At 47.5% G+C, this 19,070-nt stretch overlaps 1 protein-coding gene across 1 annotated transcript in view; it reads left to right on the forward strand.

Moving 5' to 3' along the window:
* LOC144769666 (uncharacterized) overlaps nt 1-19,070 on the forward strand; it is a 343,935-nt gene that overhangs the window by 9,090 nt on the left and 315,775 nt on the right. Inside the window, exons 3-4 of the mRNA XM_078653841.1 lie at nt 6,037-6,360; nt 7,190-7,504. Of these exons, the coding sequence (XP_078509967.1) occupies nt 6,037-6,360; nt 7,190-7,504 (639 nt within the window). The remainder of the gene's footprint in view (nt 1-6,036; nt 6,361-7,189; nt 7,505-19,070) is intronic.

Below are 19,070 nucleotides of genomic sequence, written 5' to 3' on the forward strand. Positions count from 1 at the left end.
CCTTGTGTGCGTGGGTGAGGAGCTTGAAAGTTATCCTCCTGTTGATGGGGAGCCAGTGCAGGTCTTTCAGGTGGGGTGTAATGTGGCTGCGGTCCAGGATCAGGCGAGCGGAGGCGTTCTGGATGCGTTGGAGTCATTTCAGGAGTTTGGCCGGGGCTCCTGCGTAGAGTGTGTTGCCGTAGTCCAGTCTGCTGCTGACGATGGCCTGGATGACCGTCCTTCAAGTTTCGGTGGGGATCCACTTGAAGATCCTGCGAAGCATGCAGAGGGTGTTGAAGCAGGAGGAGGAGACGGCGTTGACCTGCTTTGTCATGGAGAGTGTGGAGTCGAGGATGACCCCAAGTTTTTTTGTGCGTGGTTGGTGGGTGTAGCTGTGCTCCTAGTGCCGCCGGCCACCAGGAGTCATCCCAGGCCGACGGGGTGGAGCCAAGGATGAGGACCTCCATCTTGTCCGAGTTCAGTTTCAGTCGGCTGTTCCTCATCCAGTCGGCGATGGCCTTCATTCCTTCGTGGAGGTTAGTTTTTGCGGTGTGGGGGTCCGTGGTGAGCGAGAGGATCAGCTGGGTGTCATCGGAGTAGGAGATGATGTTTAGGTCATGCTGTCGGGCGACATGGGCGAGTGGTGCCATGTAGACGTTGAACAACGTTGGGCTGAGAGATGAGCCTTGGGGTACGCCGCAGATGATCTCAATGGCTTCGGAGCGGAAGGGGGAGGCCGATGCTCTGGGTTCTCCCGGAGAGGAAGGAGGTGGTCCAGTCCAGGGCCTTCTCTTGGATTCCGGCATCGTGGAGGCGTGCTCTTAGTGTGCGGTGACAGACTGTGTCGAAAGTGGCTGACAGGTCCAGGAGGATGAGGGCCGCGGTTTCTCCGTTGTCAAGCATGATCCTGATGTTGTCGGTGGTGGCAATGAGGGCAGGGGTCCTTGGATGGGTCCAGGATGTTGTTCTCTTCGAGGAAGCTGGTCCGTTGTTTGTTGACGGCCTTTTCGATGACCTTCGTCAGGAACAGGAGCAGGGAGATGGTTTTGAAGGTCTTGACGTCCTTGGGGTCCAGCTTGGGTTTCTTTAGTTAGGCGTTGATCTCTGCATGCTTCCAGATCTCCGTGAAGGTCGCTGTCTCGAAGGATATGTTGATGGTTTTTCGGAGGTGGGGTGCGATGGTGCTGCTGGCTTTGTTGAAAACGTGGTGTGGACAGGGGTCTTCCGGGTGTCAGCTGTTACCGGGGTGGTGCTGGCGTCGAAGCTGTCATGGATGTCTGCGATCTTGCAATGGTAGAAGGTGGCCAGCGAGTCGCACAGGTCTTGTGACTGTGGGATGTCATTGGTGTTGGAGAGTTCCTTCACGATGCTGAAGAGATCTTTTCTGTTCTGTGCGTTGTTGTCCAGGCGGTCTCTGAAGGCGGTCCTTTTGGTAGATCCGATGAGTTGGTGGTGTCGGCGGGTGTTGTTCCTGTGGGCCATGTAGCTTTCTGGTGTTCTTTCGCGGGTCCAGTTTTTTTCTAGTTTTCTGCAGGTTCTCTTGGAGGGCTCGAGGGTCCTCGGTGAACCAGCTGGCTCTCTTGCAGGTGTGGGTGTTGTTGTTTTTTTGAGCGGGCGAGGGTGTTGGTGCAGTCATTGATCCATTGTTTGAGGTTGTGGGCTGCAGCGTGGGGTCGGTTGGGTCTGTGGGTGGGCTCTGGGCGAGGGCGGCGGTTAGCTGGTCCTCGGCGCAGTGATGTGTGGTGGGTTTCCGGAAGGTGAAGTGGATGCAGCGGTGGTCAGTCTAGTGGAGTTTGGTGGTGCGGTCAAAGAATACGTGGGTGCTCGCTGAGAAGATGGGGTCAAGCGTGTGGCCAGTGGAGTGTGTGGGTGCTGTGACGAGTTGTCTGAGTCCGGGTTGCTGAGGTTGTTGATCAGGGTGGAGGATTTGGCATCGTTTTTGTTCTCGAGGTGGAAGTTTAGGTCCCCGAGGCGGATGTAGTCCGTGGAAGCGAGGGCGTGTTTGCTGATGAGGTTGGTGATGGAGTCGCTGAACTGCGGTCGGTGTCTGGGGGTCTGTAGATGAGGGTGCCTCTGAGGGTGGTGTTGGGGTCGGTGTGAATCTGTAAGTGCAGGTGTTCGGCGGTGCAGAGGGTGTTGTTGGCGTGTGTCGAGATTTTGAGAGTGTTTCTATGGACAATGGCAATTCTTCCCCCTATTCTGTTGGTGCGGTACTTGCGGGTGATCTTGTAGCCTTTGCGGATGGCTATGGCGATGTCAGGTGCCGAGGAGGGGGCAGCCAGGTCTCTGTCAGGAAGGCAACGTCTGGGGCGTTGGTGACGAGTAGGTCCCAGAGTTCGACGGTGTGTTTGCGGGCAGAGCGGGTGTTGAGCAGGATACATCTGAGGAAGTTGTTTTCCATGTTGGGTGTGTTGGCGGACTGGATGCTGGTGAAGCCTCAGTTCCGGCAGGAGAAGGGTCCTTGGGTACATTTCGGGGTGGCTTGGCAGCAGGTGCGAGATCGTCCGGTGTCGAGTGCGTGGAGAGTGCTGGGGTCGTAGCGGAGGCGGGCGACGTGGTGTGTGCCGGGGCCAGGGTTCCTGGTGCTGGACGCTGTCCAGAAGCGGACCGGCGCAGACGGGCTTACCTTAGGCGCTCCTTCAGCGTGCCAGCGGCGTCTCCGCTGCACGGCCGCGAAGCATCCAGCATATATGGGGAGGTGGGAAGGAGGAGCAGCTGGGAGGCGGGAGCAGCGAATGTGCAGTGGCCAGTCAAGGGGGCTGGGCCACAGGGGGCACAGCGGTGGAGGAAACAAGTGGCACAGAAAGCAAAAAGGGACACAAAAGAGGGGGAAAACAGTGGCAGAGAAGGCAAAAATGGGGCACAAAAGAGGGGGAAAACAGTGGTACAGAAGGCAAAAACGGGTCACAAAAGAGGGGGAAAACAGTGGCACAGAAGGCAAAAATGGGGTGCAAAAGAGGGGGAAAACAGTGGCACAGAAGGCAAAAACAAGGCACAAAAGAGAGGGGAAACAGTGGCACAGAAGGCAAAAAATGGGGCACAGAAATGGAGGAGGAGCACACTTACGAGCAAGTCCTCAGCAGCAGCAGCTAGGGCAGGGGGAGCTGTGCGGAGGGGGAGCGACCTACCAGGTGGGTCAGGGGTCGCTCTTTGTTGGAAGCACTGTTCTTCGCAGACACTTCAGGCTTTACTGATTATGTGGCACACAATCAGTGTGCCTCCTTTGTCTCTGCACCTGCATCTATATTAAGGTACAGGGGCAAAGGTGAACGGTTTGTTAATTTGGATGTGGCTGCGCCCTATGCAAATGAGGGAATGCACCCTTGATAGGACCAGCCCACATTTAGCATTCAGAGCAATCTGTATTACACAAAGGGATGCACAAGTGTCTGCAAATCTTTGTATTATCAAAGTGCCCTGAGAGGAAAATAACAGGTGCACACACCCATTTTACCTCTGTGACACTTTCTAAATTATGGCCCCTAGTCCACATTAATCCTTTGTGTGTGTCCCTTATGATTGTATAGTGGTTTGGAGAACCTCAAAACCCAGAGAAGGACATAATCCTACAGGTGTGTCCCTCATATTTGCCCTTACAGCATCTTGAAGATTTTGAGTTTAGATTGGGTATTCATATAATAGGTATGCCCTTCATGTTTGTTTTAGTGAGGCAGTGTAAGGCATATAAACATGCAGAAGGGAGGGAGATTAGGGCCAACTCAAGAAGAGCTTCTGATTGATATCCATGTAGCAGGCAAACCTCCTAGCCGGTTGCAAACCATATTAGGCCTTGGACGCTGCATAAATCATGGTATTAGTGTTGCCGGCATCAAGGTTGTTTTTTGTGAGAAACCTTTTTTGAATAGCAAGTTTGTAAGAATTTGGAACATTATAGGGGGGGATACCGCCCATCTCAAAGAAGAATCATAACTTTTGTCAGGGTGAACTTTTAAAGTCACTAAATTAACTGAGCTCAACCCCATGATATATATGGGATGGAGCAGACAGCTTTAACCTGGGACATTGTGTAAAGTATTTATGCATCACCAAAATAGTAGTAAAGACAAAATGAAAAAAAAAATTAAAATCCCAAACCAAATTAGAAAAGTAGATTACAATTTAATATTATACTAACATTACAAAAACCTAAGGGGAACCAAAGATATGATTTCAAAACATTTTAAATAGACATTGTTTAAGAAAAAGTGAAGCAAACATGTTAGTCAATGGTCGTGGTAGACCAGGACCAAGATGACATTTTCAGTCAGACCTCGATGGAGCCTGATTCAAAGACGCCTAGTGGACTAGTCTTGGCGAAAATCTGGATGTCAGAAAGTCTGACAAAGTTTCTAAGTCCCACTAGTCTGGAGGAAGTTTTCAAACGTTTGCAAACTTTCTTTTAGACAACTACAGGAGTACACTTATAGTGCCCCCAGAACCTCAGGGAATGTACTTTTCGTCCCACCGAGTGCCAGAAAGAGGCCAACAGCAGGGTTCAGTCCAGGACCAGTAGTTACTGGTCAGCTGGGTACTTGGAGGAAAAAGGCCTCTTGCAGCTGCTTGTTGTCTTCTTGTAGCAATACAGGAGGTGAGAACAAACCCTTGCAGTCTAAAAGCAGGGTCCTTCAACAACCAGACAGGGGATACACAATAATTGTCTTGTCATCCAGTTCTCTCCCTGTGAAGAGTGCCCAATTGTTAAATGTGGCTAAACAGCCCAAACAAGTAGGATTTAACACTGTGCTGTCAAAAGGAGGCACACAGCCCCCACCCAGTACATTCTGTTGAGCTTAAACTAGTAATCTCTTCCCATTAAGGTAATGCTACTGTTTGCTCCTGGTGGCATTTCACACCTATTCGAGGCTTGAGCACAAGCTGAGAGATGGCAGAAGATTATGCTAATTAGCCTTTGGAGAGTTCAGGCTTGGAATGGGTGAATTTCTAAAACGTACTTCTCCTTGGTATTTATTAAACATCTAACTTAACCATTGAATTGCATTTTAATAACTATTAAAAATACTTGTTGAATTATTTTTCTAGGTGGTCCTGTTTCCAATTTAGCATTATTAGCACTTTAATCTGCACTCAGATTTTCTATGGAGGACAGCTAGGCGTGTCACAGTGAAAATAGTTTGTTGGGCATTGGGGACATGGTAATATTAATGTTCTACATACCCCATTTTGAAATACCATGCACTTTACCTTGTAGGCTATAGGAGCTGTATGGACGTGACTTACTATTATATTTAAAAATGAGGTTTTTATCTGTGAAAAGGGTTATTTTGACAGGTCACACTTCAGGGTTGCCACTGCAGTTGTCAGGCTACACAGGATAGACCCGAAGCCATGTTTGCTTTGCAACTGTAGTGGATGGCTCAATAAGAGCTGATGTTCACAAGTGGCATTTAACATCTAGCCCCTGTGTACCTCTTTGTACACCATATACTAGGGACATGTTGTCAATTTAAATATACAAGTTAGGAATAGGCCAATTCAACCATGTTGAAAGGTGGAAGGGGGGGGGGGGGCACCCAGGCACTTTACTATTAGTTAGCGCACAGTAAAGTCCTCAGAGTTGTACAACTAGCTTGTGTTATTGTGAGACACAAATAGAGAAGTCACTGAAAATGTTTCCTTTTTTTTAAACTGCAAATTTCAGATAAGACTGGGACATTTGTGATGTGAGTACTGCAAATGTAACTCTTCTTTACCCAAATTTTATGATAACAGTTCTACAATGGCCTTTTGACATGGTGGTGATGACCTCAATGAGTTTTACACTCAAGGTGTCTCCTGCCATGCCAGCAGGAACAGTTTCTAGGGAAAGACATATATGGGGTGACAAAGCCTAAATTGGGTGGACTTCCCTCTGCTGGTGTTGCAGATGTACCTCCTGAGCCACACAAGTGGCTGAAAGGTTCTGCTGCCGCTTTCTTAACCTTCTGATCTCATTTAATGTCTTGCTCTTCTTGCATGCGATACTTTCTCTTTACATTCTAGATCATGTGCTTTTCCATTTGTTTTGTTTGTAACCATTGCATCTTTCTATTTCCACAGCGTTTAACATCATCAAAATTTCTGCCCCCAGCACACTGAACCGCTTGAAAGGATATTTAATCTCCATACCGATCGCATACACTTTCACCACACTGATCCCAACCATCATCTGGAGATTGAACTCAACCACTCTGGTGAGTTGGGTGGTCAACTCTACAAATCCACAAATCAATGACCTCTACAAAGACCGACTAAAGATATTCTACCCAGGCGTTATCAATATTTCCAGCGCTGTGTTGACAGATAGTGGCAACTACACGGTAACAGTGAAAGGACCACTTGATCAGATTCTGGCAGAAACAACAATTCCAGTGAATATTCAGGGTGAGTTCTGTGCAGTGGGGATGAGTACAATCAAGTTAATTTGCAGCTAAACGAATCTTAAAAGCTTCATGTAACAAACTATCAATGCAAGACGGTTGAAAAAGTAATTTAATTGGGCCACCAAGGAGAGAGACTGGCTACTCTGACAAGTCCACTTGTAGGGTTAGGTTTAACATGGTAGCAACTAATTAAAAAAAAAATGCAAGTTCTTGAATAATACACCCTATTATAATTACCCACATGATTGGTATCTATTTTATTGGAATCAGAACCGTGAGCCAGCCATACCTAGATCAAAGCCTGTGGTCAGCAAGTACCCAGGCAGGAGCTCTCTCCAAAATGCTGTATCTAATGTCACCTATATCATATATTTTTTATACCTTTTGCACTATGTCTATGTGAAGCTTTGTGTAATATGCTGGTGGCACTTAACGTTGCTCTTCCATAACATGTGTGTTTGACCAGTTCTCTGAGGGCAGGGCCAGGGTTTTGATTTTCGTACTCATTAGGTGGTGAATAGTTCCATCTTTGCTCTTTTGTTTGATATTCAGAGTAACCCATGTCACTGTTTTTATCACCTTCACTCCCAAGGTCTTCTAAGTGACTTGCACACATGGGTGAGTAGAATAAACAAGATATTTTACCTTATCTTTGCACAAAAGGTTGACCGCTCACTTATCGGTTACTCCCTAATGGTTTCAGAATTGCAAAAAACATATATCAATGTTTCTTATACTTTGCTCTTTCATATAACTTTCCTCCCTCCTCTCTTTCTGTGTCCTTGACTCGACTGTGCAAACCTACAGCACCTTGTTTTCTATAATTACAGACAAAATCACCATATTTTCCCCGACTGTTGTTGAAACTACAGTGGGTGGCTTGATTTCCCTGCCCATCACATACACTCCACCCTTGTGGGCACCAGTCATCACTTGGACCCAGGGTAAAAAAAACGCTGTCACATGGGACAAAGACAATGACTTTCTGCAGATTGATGACTCCTACAAAGGACGACTAGAAGTCTATGGTGCTGGGTCCATTAACATTTCTAATGCTGGTGTCTTGGATTCAGGCATCTATACTGTGAGCGTGGAAGGAGTGGATTCAGGTCAAGTGACAAGAAGCATAAAAGTCACTGTTCAAGGCAAGTTAGCATCTTAATATTTACTCTCAATTAAGATAACCTGTTCAGCTGAGGTCATAAAATAAGTTGTCTTTAATCACAATATATCGAGTCTGCATGCATTTGTACATATTTCAACCCAATTGACTTACAGTACTGATTTCCCACATTTTTTTATGTATCTAATGATGATATTCATATGATTAGCAATTTTGTTGAGCCAATCGTGCTGGCATTTTCTTATATGCTGTCCAGGTGTAGTCATGTACTTTAAATGAAGAAACTGTCAACAATGGCTTCAGCTCATCAGGAAAATGCCCAGTTAAAAAACAAGCAGTCCGGGGCAGGGTGTGGGACTATGTCTGTTGGGTCATATCCTGTTCCTTATTATTTTTTGGGTTTGGTCAATCTCAGTATGTGTGGGTGTTGTGTTTCTATCTTCATGCCGAATGTGGCTAGTACTGATTAGGTATATGTTTCTTTCGAAGGTCTCTTCTCTTCACCGTGTAATGTGTGCTTTTACTCATAGCCCATCTTTGTCAGCATCGGAGTGGTGGAGCTTTTGATGATTGCCAGGACATAGCTATGGTTCCTTTCCTAGCAATAATGCTAGATATAAGAATACATTTCAGTTCTTCTTTGGTTTAGGTGTTGTTGTTGTGACAGAGTATCGAGGACAAAAGTATATATGACAAAAATATTAAGAAGATAAGTGTACATAGGTATGGATAGATGTACTATTCTTAACTCCACAACTATGCACCCTGAAGACACACACACTCCCACACACACACCCACACACACACACAATCAATCAATCAATCAGGAGTTTGTTAAAGCGCGACTACTCACCCGTAAGGGTCTCAAGGCGCTAGGGGTGGGGGGGGTTGGGGGGGTGCAGGTTCCATTCCATCAAGGAGGGGGTCTGTCGAAGAGCCATGTTTTGAGGTTTCTTGTGAAGATGGGGAGCGATGTTGTCTGTCTGAGGTGGAGCGGAAGGGCGTTCCATGCTTTGGCCGCGAGGAAGGAGAAGGAGCGGCCTCCCGATCTGGTCTTTCTGGTGCGGGGGACCACAGCGTAGGAAAGCTGGGCTGATCGTAGGGTCCTTTGGGGTGCGTGGAATTTGAGTTGGCTGTTCAGGTATGCTGGTCCGGTGCCGTGGAGGGCCTTGTGTGCGTGGGTGAGCATCTTAAAGGTGATTCTCGCCTCGACGGGGAGCCAGTGGAGTGTGCGCAGGTGCTGGGAGATGTGGCAGTGTTTTGGCAGGTTGAGGACCAGTCTTGCGGCGGCGTTCTGGATGTTCTGTAGCTTGCAGAGGAGGTTTTTGTTTATTCCGGCGTAGAGTGCGTTGCCGTAGTCGAGTCTGCTGGTGACCAGGGCGTGAGTGACTGTCTTTCGGTGTTCGAGGGGGATCCATTTGAAGGTCTTACGAAGGAGGCGGAGGGTGTGGAAGCAGGAAGATGAGACAGAGTTGATCTGGCGGTCCATTTTGAGCTCGGAGTCCAGGATGATTCCCAGGTTGCGTGCGTGGTCTGTGGGGGTTGGAGGGTTTCCGAGGGCGGTGGGCCACCAGGTGTCACTCCAGGCGTCGGGGTTTGGGCCCATGATGAGTACTTCTGTTTTGTTGGTGTTTAGTTGTAGGCAGCTGTTTTTCATCCATTTGGCGACAGCTTCCATGCCTTCTCGAAAGTTGCGTCTGGCGGTGTTGGGCTCGTTGGATAGGGAGAGGATGAGCTGGGTGTCGTCTGCATATGACACGATGTTGAGTCCGTAGGTTCTGACGATGGGGGCAAGTGGAGCCATGTAGATGTTGAAGAGCGTCGGGCTGAGGGAGGAGCCCTGGGGGACTCCGCAGGTGATAGGTGTGGGGTCCGAGAGGAAAGGGGGGAGTCTGACCCGCTGCGTCCTGCTGGAGAGGAAGGAGCAGATCCAGTCGAGGGCCTTGTCCTGGATTCCTGCATCGTAGAGTCTGCGTATTAGGGTGCGGTGGGAGACTGTGTCGAACGCCGCTGATAGGTCGAGGAGGATGAGGGCTACTGTTTCTCCTTTGTCCAGTAAGGTGCGGATGTCGTCTGTTGCGGCGAGGAGGGCGGTTTCCGTACTGTGGTTTTTTCTGAAGCCGGATTGGGAGGAGTCGAGGATGTTGTGTTCTTCAATGAATGTGGCGAGTTGGCTGTTGATGGCTTTCTCGATGACTTTCGCTGGGAACGGGAGCAGGGAGATGGGTCTGTAGTTTTTGAGGTCGGTGGGGTCCGCTGAGGGTTTCTTTAGGAGGGGGTTGACCTCGGCGTGTTTCCAGTCGTCGGGGAATGAGGCGGTCGCCAGGGAGCGGTTGATGGTTTGGCGGAGGATGGGTGCGATGGTGTTGGCGGCTCTGTTGAAGATATGGTGGGGGCAGGGGTCCATGGGGGCCCCTGAGTGGATTGACTTCATTATCTTCAGTGTGTCTTCGGTGGTGAGGGCTGTCCAGTCATCAATCGCTGGTTTCCGGGTGTCGGGGTTGGTTGGTGAGGGTTCAGTGTGTTGGTTGTCTTCGTCGGTCACGATCTGGCGGAGTCCAATGTTGTGGAGGTTGTCCAGGAGGGATGTGGTGTTGGGGTCCAGTTGATTGTCGAGGTGGAAGTTGAGGTCTCCCAGCAGGGTGTAGTTGGTGGATGCGATGGCCTGCGGGGAGATAATGTCCGTGATGGAGTTGGCGAAGCGTCCGCGGGGTCCAGGGGGTCGGTAGATGAGGGTTCCTCGGAGGGCGGCAGTGGGGCTGGCCAGTATCTTGAAGTGAAGGTGTTCCATCAGTTCTGTGGACTCGTCAGGGAGTGTGCTCAGGCGGAGGCTGGATTTGTGGACGATGGTGATTCCTCCTCCTGGGTGGATGGGGCGGTCCTTCCTGGAGATCTTGTATCCTTGGGGGATGGCGATGGCGATGTCCGGTCCCGAGGTGGTGTTGGTCCAGGTTTCGGTGAAGAATGCTACGTCTGGGGTTGTGCTGTCGAGGAGGTCCCAGATTTCTGTGGTGTGTTTGTGGAGGGATCGGACGTTGAGGAGGATGCATTGCAGGGTCTTTAGTTCGGTTGTGTTCTTGTGGGCGGGTTGTGCTGGATCCGTGTTCTTGGCGGTGCTGCAGGTGTGCCGGCAGCGGTGACAGCTGAAGGGTCCATGGGTGTCGGCTGGTGATGCTAGCTTGCAGTTGTTGTTGCAGCCTGGGTTGAGTGCGTGGAGTGCTGCTGGGTCGTAGCGTTGGCGGGGCGGAGGTCCAGGGTTCCAGGTGCTGGTCGCGGACGGGTCGCAGACGGGCGCAGACGTGCTTGCCTTTGATGCGCCTTCGGTGCACCAGCGGCGTGCCCGCAGCCCGCGGCCGCTCAGCGGCCGCGTAGTGGCCGCCATTAAGTAGGGGTCGGGGAGGGCTGGACAGCTGGGAGGCGGGAGTGGGGAGGGGAGCTGGATTGGGCCGGTCGTGCTGGGGGGGGAGGGGCCGCGGGGGCAGCAGCGGCGGGGAAAGGTAAAGGGAGGAAAGAAGGGATAAAGAAAAAAGGGAGAATAGGCAGAAATAAGGCACAAAAGAGCAGAGATGCAGAAAAGAGCAGAAAGGTGAAAGATAGAAAGGGTAAAAAAACGAGTGAAAACGAGAGAAGGAGCAGAGGGAGAGAAAGGGAAAATGGGCAAAAATAAGGCACAAAAGAGCAGAGGTGCAGAAAGGTGAGAGATAGAAAGGGGGAAAAAAACGAGTGAAAACGAGTGAAGGAGCAGAGGGAGAGAAAGGGAAATGGGCAGAAATAAAGCGCAAAAGAACAGAGGTGCAGAAAGGTGAAAGATAGAAAGGGGAGAAAAACGAGTGAAGGAGCAGAAAGAAAGAAAGGAGACAGAGGTCCACTGGACCACCAGGGATGAGGCGCAGGGAAACCTGCGGGTGGAGGAGGGCCTCGATCACCAACACTCAAGAGTGCAGGGGCAGGGGCACCTCACTTAATGGTGGAGCTGCGAGGGTGGGAGAGCAATTTCACTGACAATGAGTGACACACACACACACACACATATATATATATATATATATATATATATATATATATATATATATATATATATATATATATATATATATATATATATATATTCACTGAAAAAACCATAGGTTATAGACCATATATAGTTAGGAATTAGCATTTACAAAACCTTGAAAATTCACTGAAAAAACCATAGGTTATAGACCATATATCGTTATGAATTAGCATTTACAAAACCTTATTTTACTCACACAAAACCATTGAAATTCCATATATAGTTAGTTGCACTAACTATATATCGCGCACCCGCAATCCACTGCTGATGATGTCACATATTACATCATTCATGACATGGTCAGTGACATCACTGATGACATCACTGATGACATCTCAAATGACATCACTGATGACATCACTGATGACATCATCCAGTGACTGTGTGTTTCTGTAAAGTTTAAATATGTTTTACATATTGAAGAATGAGTAGATGTATAAGTGTCTGGATGAAGCATTTAGTAGGTGGGTGACTGACTGTATGAGTGAGTGATTAAATGTGTCTCACTGAGTGCATGGGTTAATGACTAAACTGTCTTAATTTGTGCATTATTATGTCTGTTGTTCTGTAAACTGCTGCATGTGTTGATCAGTAGCTATATGAGTAACTATATGGGTTATTAATTGATTGACCAAGTATTTGTATGGGAGACTGAGTGTATGTGTGGCTGGCTGGGAGATGTGTGACTCTGTGCAGATCAATGTGTATTTGTATCAATGATTGTATAAGAGAGTAAGTATGTGTTAGTATATGTTTGAAAATGTAAGGTACTCTATGTTTAACTGTATAGATTAGAAAATGGAAGTGTGATTGATTCTTTACAGGACTGACTAGGTGTGTGAGTAACTCCATGGATGAGTGGCAGAGTGTGAGTGTCTGTATAGGTGTCTGAGTGCATATGATAGTGTTGTAAAGATGAGTGATTGTATGTATGAATGATTGTATGGGTGAATGAGTGAATGTGTGTGTAGACGTAGGAATCAGTGAGTGCGTATGTAGTAACTAGTATTGGTGTGTCAATGGTTTCAAAAATTATACTCTGTATTTAACACTGGGTGTAACAGAGGTTATATTAAAGTGTGAGGAGATGCATTGTATTGTCACATTAATGATATCATCATTGATGTGACCATTGATGTCAAATGAGATATCATCAGTGATGTCATCAGTGATGTCATTTGAGATGTCATCAGTGATGTCATCAGTGATGTCACTGACCATGTCATGAATGATGTAATATGTGACATCATCAGCAGTGGATTGCGGGTGCGCGATATATAGTTAGTGCAACTAACTATATATGGAATTTCAATGGTTTTGTGTGATTAAAATAAGGTTTTGTAAATGCTAATTCCTAACGATATATGGTCTATAACCTATGGTTTTTTCAGTGAATTTTCAAGGTTTTGTAAATGCTAATTCCTAACTACATATGGTCTATAACCTATGGTTTTTTCAGTGAATTTCAATGTTTTTTTAATAACAAATATCATAAGCTGTCGAATGTCAAGTACGTGGTAAGTAAAAACATTTTCGTGTTTATGCACACTGATCTGCTTTGAATGCTGCCCCCCACCCCTCGTTTCTATTAGGAGTACTCTCTCTTTGCAGATAGTGAAGGGTAGTTAACGCAGGCCTTTGCCCCCGTTGTAATCCGTCGTGCCTGCTTCTCTCTCCATTTGATTGATTGTTCTCTTTGGTTCATTCTCTATTTACAAACAAGCACAGAGTCGCAATATTCTGTTTAGTCTTTGCATATAGCGAAAAATCGTGTAAAAAAACAAAAGGAATCGAGCAAAATCAGTAGGCCACTAATGGGATCTCTTTTTGACCTCGCTAAAATAGAAACATTAAGAACAACCTGTTGAAAATAGCAATGTGTATGTACATAAGCGGCGTCCATTTGTGTTCACAGTACCCCTTGTTGATTGTTTGAATCGAGCATTGAATTGTTCGAAGTTGGTTCTCTTAAAAATCTTCTCTGCCTGCAAACGAGGAAGAATAGGAATATTCTCTCTCCCTTTGCAGATAGTGAAGGGTAGGTAACGCAAACCTTTAACACGTCGTGCCTATTTCGTTCCTCATTGATTGATTGTTTGCCCAAACATTGACTGTTTGGGAATTGGTTCTTTTTGGAGGTATTCCCTGTTTGCAAATATACGTAGGAAAATCTTTGCAAGTAGTGAAAGGGTAGGTAATGCGGACCTTTCTCCCCCGTTGTAATCTGTCATGCCTATCTACTCCCCACTGATTGATGCACCTGTTTCACCCGGACCATTTACTAGAGATACGTCATCTGGCCCGACCAGAGAGCACCCCTAGTGAAAAGGACATATGCAATAATAACGAAGTGATCACTGTATCCTGTTAACAGAAATTTTAGCATGAAACAACCTGGAAAGAAAAGAATAGGAAAACGAAAATCAGTAGGCTACTGATGAACTTTTTATTAAATAACAAACAAAGAAACGATAACAATACGTAATGATAAAACCTATTATTGTCCTAGAAACAAGAAACGTTAGAAGTAAGCCTGTAATAAGAAACCTGAAAACATCGCCCCTCACTGCCCCAAAACCTGTCTGTCCCACCGCCTGCCACGGCCAAATAACGGCAAACTGGGAAAGATAGAAGTCAGCAGACATCCGCCCCATTCTAGAAACTTCCAAAGGGCAACAGGTTTTCGGCTACGCCCAGCCGGAAGCAACACATATAAGACGGGTCCTGCTGCCACGCCTCGGCCAGGAGATCATCACGTAGGGTGTAGCCGGAGGAGAGGCCGAGGCCAGCGGGACCCGGCCAGGGGGATTGACAACGCTGGAGAGTTGCAGGGGGGGGAATGTCCGTGTCCTCGACCCTCCCCTCTCTCTCCCAGTCCGGCCGCGGTGGCCCTTGACAGTTGCAGGTAGTCCCGCCACATTCTCTACCGGTCCGGCCACCAACGGCCGGGGCCGATGGGATCCAGCTGCAGCCGATAAACCAAGGAACCCGTTCATGGGGCCAGAGCAAGGGGCGTCCGGCCGACATCCACCGGAAGCCCGGCCCGAAGACGGACGGGACATTTCTTCTTTCTTCAATAATGGCTTTGACAACACTGGGGGAGATGTCTTGCACATGCCTCCGACCCCCCCCCCCCCTCGTCCTCATCGCCTGGTCCGGCCATAACAAATCTCAAGCGAGATGCCGTGGGGTGCACTGGGAGGGAGAGACGGTGCGAACAGGCCTCTCCCGCCTCCCCAGTGGAGGCTTCCCACCTGCACCCTCAGCGCTCCAGGCGCCCGGAAAAGGGTTCTTCCACTGTGGCGATGCTGCAACGTCTCGCCCGGCAGGGTGGAGCCCGTCCGCTCATTTGACCCCGCGATCGCCAGTAGCTACCGAACTCTCAAAATGGCGGTCGACCTGGCAAGAGCGGGCCCAGCATAAAGAAATGGCCCGGTCACTGGTTGACTCCACCACCGTAGTCCTCCACGACCTTGAAGATTCTAGAGACCGCGGGAGTCTCCGACCCCCGCAGACACCCCCGATGGGGAATGACTGCCATGATCGCCCGTGGAGTGACGAAACTGTATCTGCGGGACGTCGGCGCTCCCATGCTGGCGCCAGCCTCACTTTGAATGACTAGAATCCTGCAGACCTCAGTTCCGGTGAAAGCACACTGTGACCCGGTAGGAAAAATTGTTGCACCCCCTCCCCTTTTTGACTGATAGTTCAAACCACCGATCCTTTCCTTTGCCCTTTTACCAGAACTTTGGACTGCCTTCCCCTCTTTTACATTTTCTAGAGAAAACAAAACATTAACCACTACATTAGCATAGCAGTTGACAAATTGAAAACCAACAACATCTTCAACAGAATCCTTTTTGTTTCTGCTGTGACCCTGCTACAGCACAGGCATTGTCCCCAGCAGTAATTCTGCAATGCCGGTAAGTATAGCTGTGGTGCCTACTGGACTCACTCACCCCCACGGCGCCCCACGCCGTTATTTGCTGGGCGGCAACTTACTAGACATCACCTTCGCGACATCCAGATTTCAGCGCTTTCTGCTGCCTTGGAACTATTCGCACAACAGACCGCTACTGACAATCCACCCCCCGGGACGCCCCACGCCGGATTCCCAAATCAGTGCGGCACCCAGGCAACATCTTCTGAATTTTCATAATTTGAAAGAACTAGTAACATGTCCTCATCAGCAATTTCCTCATGAAAAGTCTGCAATGATGATTCTTGTAACTCTATGGTCTCCAAACATTCGATAAATTCGCCATCAAGAGATTGATCAAAAAAATCATTCAAGTCATCTCCTCCTTGTGAGAATATTTCATTATTGGTGCTGTCAATTTCAATCAATGTAGTGGATAATTCAAAAGAAATTGCCACGGTCTCTTCATTGTGAGCCATTTTATTTTGAAATTGCTTGCTGTAAATTGCAGAAAAAAATAATCACTTTCATTTATCGTTTTTAGTAATACATAATATAAAACTAACTTTATCAAGTATTTAGTATAACAGAAGGACTGCAAATAAATAACAGAAAACATTTTTCAAATTATCTTCAAGTGTACAACATAGTTCCCCTTACAAATTAACAACTCACCTTTTTAAAAGTAGGAGAAGTGTTAGTACTGTGTAAATCAAACACCAGAAATTCACCACCAAAAATTCCTCACAAATGTACCTCAGACAGTAGTATCACAAAATGGCTGTGGTTTCCTCTCATTTGAGATATATACATAACCAATTAACTTTCATTACACACAAATACAAAACCAAAGTAACATTTTAATTGGTTCTAAATTTCAACACTTTCAAATGTGTTTTCCCCATGCAATTTTCCATAGGACATTTACATACGTCTACAGCCTGAATGGCTGAACGGAATTACACCAAACTTGGCAAAATGGTACATCAAACCTAAGAGGTCAGGGAGGATCTACTATGCCCCCTTATGGTCATTTGCCCCTTCGCTTTGGCCTCCTCTTGTCTCTCGATCCTACCGAGAGACAAGATGGCGGCCGCTACGGACTGTTTGGAATGTTTACAGACGCCGGAGAACCAATCAGCTTCGCAAAGCTCCGTAACGCAAAAAGTACGCGAAGCGGAGCGCTGTTACAGATATATATCTTTTTTTGAACGTTAATTTCTCAAAATCCACTGGAGCACATATATTGAGACCTAGCAAAGGCACATCGGGCTACCAGTCCCTAATATTTTGCCAAGTTTCGTGCAAATCAATTCAGCCGTTCGATTATTATTATTATTTTTTTTTGTTTGCCCCGCGGGGCCCTTTTAAAACCTCCACATCAAACCTAGGGGGTCAGCGAGGATCTACGATGCCCCCTTATGGTCATTTGCCCCTTCGCTTTGGCCTCCTCTTGTCTCTCGATCCTACCGAGAGACAAGATGGCGGCCGCTACGGACTGTTTGGAATGTTCACAGACGCCGGAGAACCAATCAGCTTCGCTTCACAAAGCTCCGTACCGCGAAAAGTCAGCGAACCGGAGCGCTGCCCGGTCCGCTGTTACAGATATATATCTTTTTTTGAACGTTAATTTCTCAAAATCCACTGAAGCACATATATTGAGACCTAGCAAAGGCACATCGGGCTACCAGTCCCTACAATTTTGCCAAGTTTTGTGGAAATCCATTCAGCCGTTCGGGCTAAAAGTGAGGCCAACCGCCCTATGGAAAACTCAATGTTAAAAACACGTTTTGGGACCCCCCTTTTTTCTCGGCCCCCCCTTGACAAACCCCCCCCAAATTTCCAGGGGCTGCTCAGAAACAAAATGTTCCATTTTCCAGAAAATTTCAGCCAATTCCGTCCACAAACGCCAAAGTTATTAGACATAGAATTTTCAAAAATCCCATAGAGAAAAAATCCTAACTATATATACCTACTGGCGACCGCCAGTAGGTAATATATATACATATATATATATATATATATACATATATATATATATTCACTGAAAAACTAAAGGTTACAGGGACATTGTTGTTAGGCTGAGATTTCACTTGTACAAAACCATCTAAATTCAGCAGTTATAGTTACCTGGGCTGACTATAACTTATATACAGCAATCCCTGTTGGTGGTGCAGCTTGCCTTCATAAATATCGCTCCCAAGTCCACTTGTAGGCAGCATGTGCACTCTTACTGACGGGTGCGACCCTGTGGAAGTGGGTCCACACTTTAAATGCACGCTCAAGTTTCCAAAAAAGAAACACGCCGCACTCACGGGACCTCTTTGCAGACTCTTTTTTTACAAGGACGCGTTTCGGCGTTGTGCCTTCCTCAGCTTGTTTAAAGTCAGCGCAGTCCTTCCTGATGGAGATTTAAACAGGTAGAAGTGATTCCATTGGTGCTTGCTGCTAGACATAAAAGAGGGCTGCAACCTCGGGACAAAGACTCCTCCCCCTTAGGTGTATTATGGGATTCGAAGTCCATGAGTATTCACAAAAGGGGGGGAATGGTTTTTGTCTTGTTTCCACCCGCCTCCGCATAGGCATAGCCCCCAAAGTCCACAGTTGTCACGCAATCCAGGTAACTCTTTACCTTCCCTCTTCGATGACAGATTCCAAGCGCCAAAGTACGTTGCACTGTTCTCAGAGTCTCCTCCGGGGCCCCTCGTCACACCCCCAGGTTCCGTGACACTCGACGCAGGAGGTGGTCGTATGGCCGTTGCTCCTCCAGTAATTATGACTGACGACAGTAGTCGGCGGCGGTGCCAGCCATCCCTGTTGGTGGTGCAGCTTGCCTTCATAAATATCGCTCCCAAGTCCACTTGTAGGCAGCATGTGCACTCTTACTGACGGGTGCGACCCTGTGGAAGTGGGTCCACACTTTAAATGCACGCTCAAGTTTCCAAAAAAGAAACACGCCGCACTCACGGGACCTCTTTGCAGACTCTTTATTTACAAGGACGCGTTTCGGCGTTGTGCCTTCCTAAGCTTGTTTAAAGTCAGCGCAGTCCTTCCTGATGAAGATTTAAACAGGTAGAAGTGATTCCATTGGTGCTTGCTGCTAGACATAAAATAGGGCTGCAACCTCGGGACAAAGACTCCTCCCCCTTAGGTGTATTATGGGATTCGAAGTCCGTGAGTATTCACCTATACGGTCACTGACATAAGTACACATTCATCAATACAGCCATTCTCACATTCACTCACTCACCAATATAGTCACTCACACACTCACCCGTACACCACTTAGGGACCCACTCACTCACCCATATACCACTGAAACACCCACTCAATCAACTACATAGCCACTCACTCACTCAAATAGCCACTCACATACCAATACATCCACTCACCCACTCATACAGTCACTCACACATCTATAGAGCCACTCAGACACCTACTCATATCGCTCACTCACCTATACAGCCAATTACACATCCAGTCATATAGACATACAATTAATAACACACCCACTCATACACCCATGCAGTCTCTCACACACTGAGTCAGTCACCCACACAGCTACTCACACACTCATACAGTCACTGATACAGCCACTCATTCACCCGTAATGTT

Source organism: Lissotriton helveticus, chromosome 7 (genome assembly GCF_964261635.1).
Source record: "Lissotriton helveticus chromosome 7, aLisHel1.1, whole genome shotgun sequence".
NCBI lineage: Eukaryota > Metazoa > Chordata > Amphibia > Caudata > Salamandridae > Lissotriton > Lissotriton helveticus.